At 54.5% G+C, this 3287-nt stretch overlaps 1 protein-coding gene across 1 annotated transcript; it reads left to right on the forward strand.

The window, feature by feature from the left end:
* The first annotated feature begins 401 nt into the window (after nt 1-401).
* On the forward strand, nt 402-1202 carry LOC135198336 (uncharacterized). Its single transcript, XM_064225906.1, has one exon. It carries the CDS (start codon nt 402-404, stop codon nt 1200-1202), a length of 801 nt encoding a protein of 266 aa, XP_064081976.1.
* The last annotated feature ends 2085 nt before the right edge of the window (nt 1203-3287 follow it).

Consider the following 3287-nt stretch of genomic DNA (forward strand, 5'->3'; position numbering starts at 1 on the left):
CGCAGGGCCCACCTTCCAGCGTCTGATGGACAGCATCCTGGGAGTTCTGAAACGCCTGAAGGAAAACAGGTTGGTCGTCTGATTTGCCAAGTGCACCTTTGGCTCTGAGAGGGTGGACTTCCATGGACACAAAATCTCCGCAGCAGGAGTGTGAAGGTGGACGCATTGCAGAAGTTCCCGATCCCAACTACAATCAAGGCCCTGCAAGAATTCATCGGAATGGTGAATTACTACTGCCGGTTTATCCCTGACGCCACCCAAACCATGTCCCCTCTAACACAGGTCCTGAAGAGTAAACCAAAGAACCTGATGTGGGAAGCAGAGCAGATGCAGGCCTTCTGCAACACGAAGATGGCCCTTGCCAAAGCCACCACCTTGTCCCACCAGGACCCCTCCATGCCATGCCCTTACGCTTCACCACTGACGCCAGTAACATCGCTTGCAGGGCCGTCCTTGAGCGGATGGTCCAGGACATTCCCCAACCGCTCTCCTTCTTCAGTAGAAAACTGTCACCCCCCGAGACGAGGTACAGCACGTTCGACTGTGAGCTTCTGGCTGTATACCAAGCAGTGCACCACTTCTGTTACCTCCTCGAAGGCGCTCCCTTCACCATCAGGACAGACCACTGCCCCTTGGTGCATGCCTTCACCAAGGCGGGCAATGCAAGGTCAGTAAGACAACAGAGACACCTGGCAGCCATTGCTGGGTTTGGCTGCACCATCCACTACGTCCCCAGTGAGAAGAATGCCGTGGCGGACGCCCTCTCAAGGATAGAAATCAACGCCGTCCATCTCAGGACCGATTACGAAGGCCTCACCTGGGAACAGGCTGCCGACCCAGTGACTGCTGCATACCGCACAGCCCTCACCTCCCTCAAGTGGGAGGACGTGCCCTTCGGACCCTCAGGCAAAATGCTCCTGTGCGACACCAGCACGGGTCTCCCCCTTGGGCTGGACGATGATGCGCCTCCTGATGGAGAAGTTCGTCTGGCACAGAATTCGGAAGGACTCTCGAGAGTGGGCCAGGAACTGCGTCCCGTGCTAATCAAGCAAAATAAGCCGCCCACAGAATCGGCATGGGGGAGTTCCCTCAGCCGAAACGAAGATTCGCACATTCGTGTAGAGGTCGTAGGTCCCCTGCCCCCGTCCAAAGGCGCCAGATACCTCCTGACGATAATCGACCGCTCCACCAAGTGGCCATAGGCAACGCTGATGTCGGATGCAACAACCAAAGCATAGCCCGAAGCCTTTCTCGCCAGCTGGATCAGCCGATACGGAGTACCAGATAATATCACCGCCTGATGGGGACGTCACTCCATGTCACCACCTCCTAAAACCCAGCGGCTAATGACATGGTAGAAAGAGTCCCTAATGGCACACTGCATCGGCCAGAACTGGAAAAGTCAACTGCTGTGGGTCCTCCTCAACCTCCGGACTGCCCCTCGGGCGAACGGCGAGGCATCACCAGCAGAGAAGGTTTATGGGGAACCATTGGCAGTCCCAGTCCTGCCTCAAGACCTTCTCCGATAGAACCAAACACTTCCTCCCAAAGGCCCTATCGTCCTGCAAACTCGTCTTCGTCAGGGAAGACGCCTGCCACCCGCTGCTGATGAGGCCCTGCCGAGGTCCCTTCCGCGTCCTCTGACGCACCGACAAGGCACACTTCATCTCCATAAATGGTTGTGAAGTTTGGATCACAATTGACAAACTGAAACCTGCCTTCCTGAACCCATAGGGTGCCTCACGGCGCCTCCCTGACACAGATCAACACCGTTAATCACCAAACCGCCCAGACATGGCTGCAACTGCCCTTGGAAGATGGTCGAACCTCCTGAGGATCACCCCAGGGGAGGCATCCCGTCTCCGAACCACCCCCCCCCCCTCCCCCCCCCCCTCGAGGACCCCGAAGCCGAGGATCTTCTGAAGCAGCTGGTGTCGTGCACCCGAGGCTGCCTCCGCCGGCCCTCATGCTTCCGTGAGTAGCAATCAGAAGCTCACTGAAATCATCCAACAATTATGCCCTAATTATTGTCTTAGGGGGAGGTATTTGTAAGGACAACGCTTTATCCGCAAATTCATTGTACATATTCCTACATCGCGTTGTTCTTACTTCCATCCTAGAGAGCATTCAGCTGGCTTCCCGCCAATGTATATATCATGTAACATCATATTTTGTATGCTTTAATATTCATAATTACATGCCTCCTAAGAAACACAAATCAGCTGTCGCCGACCCATTTTTAATCTCTCGCGGGTCGGACACCACATTTCCGCCCGCACTCTGTATATATGGATTTCCCTTACCTATAATAAAGTCAGTACACTTCTACCTGCCTCTTTGTTCACACCCTCACAACTGGTGACCCAAGTGGTTTTGGCTAAGCCATTATGGGACTAACTACCGCCGCTCACCTTCAGAGATCTTTAGCATAGCATACCTTTCCCAGATGTGTTCAGGCGTTCCTCAAACGGTTTGGCCCGCCATTTACGACTCCCATCGACTGTTTTTGTGAGAATGGACAATGGAAGCAGACAGTTCCGCGCGAGAAACCTAGGCCTCCGCTGCCTCCTCCTCAGCCTTGCGCACAGCCGCCGCTTAGGCTGTCAAGTTGCCCCCTTTTGCAACAGAGGACCCATCCGCCTGGTTCATCCAAGCAGAGGGGCAATTCCGACTCGCGGGACTCTTGGATGAGGTGCTGCAGGCTAACCTCGTCATATCAGCCCTTCCAGGAGACATGTACAAACGAATAACCCCTGGCTGACTGGACGTGCACAGACCGAACCAGTCACACTTGGCGAACTCAAGACGAAACTCTTGAGAGCCTACGCCATTCACATCGCAGAAAGAGCTGCCCACGCCCTCAACCTCATCACAAATCTGATGTAAGGTGCCAACCCAGAGGATGCTTGGGACATGGTGATGGGCCTCCTCCGGCTGCCTGACGTAGGTCCCAATGGAAAGAAAATGGAGATCTGCCTTGGTCGCGAATATTCCTTCGGCAACTCAAGCCAGGTGTCCGAGGACAGATAACCGACATTTATACCCTCCCTCATAACAAGCTTGCGGAGAAAATAAAAAAGCTAACCATGTCGACGCAGGAGATCAGCTCCATGATCCAGAAGAAGACCTCCCACCTGCAGCGGGCAAAAACTTCTGGTGCTACTACCACCATAGATTCGGATGGCACTCCAAGAAATGTGAAAGCCCCTGCACCTACCAGCAGTCAAAAAACGGCGAGGGCAGACAAAACCAGACTCACCCGTGGCAGTAGCCTCGTCGGGACCACA

This window comes from Macrobrachium nipponense, chromosome 22 (genome assembly GCF_015104395.2).
Source record: "Macrobrachium nipponense isolate FS-2020 chromosome 22, ASM1510439v2, whole genome shotgun sequence".
Taxonomy (NCBI): Eukaryota; Metazoa; Arthropoda; class Malacostraca; order Decapoda; family Palaemonidae; genus Macrobrachium; species Macrobrachium nipponense.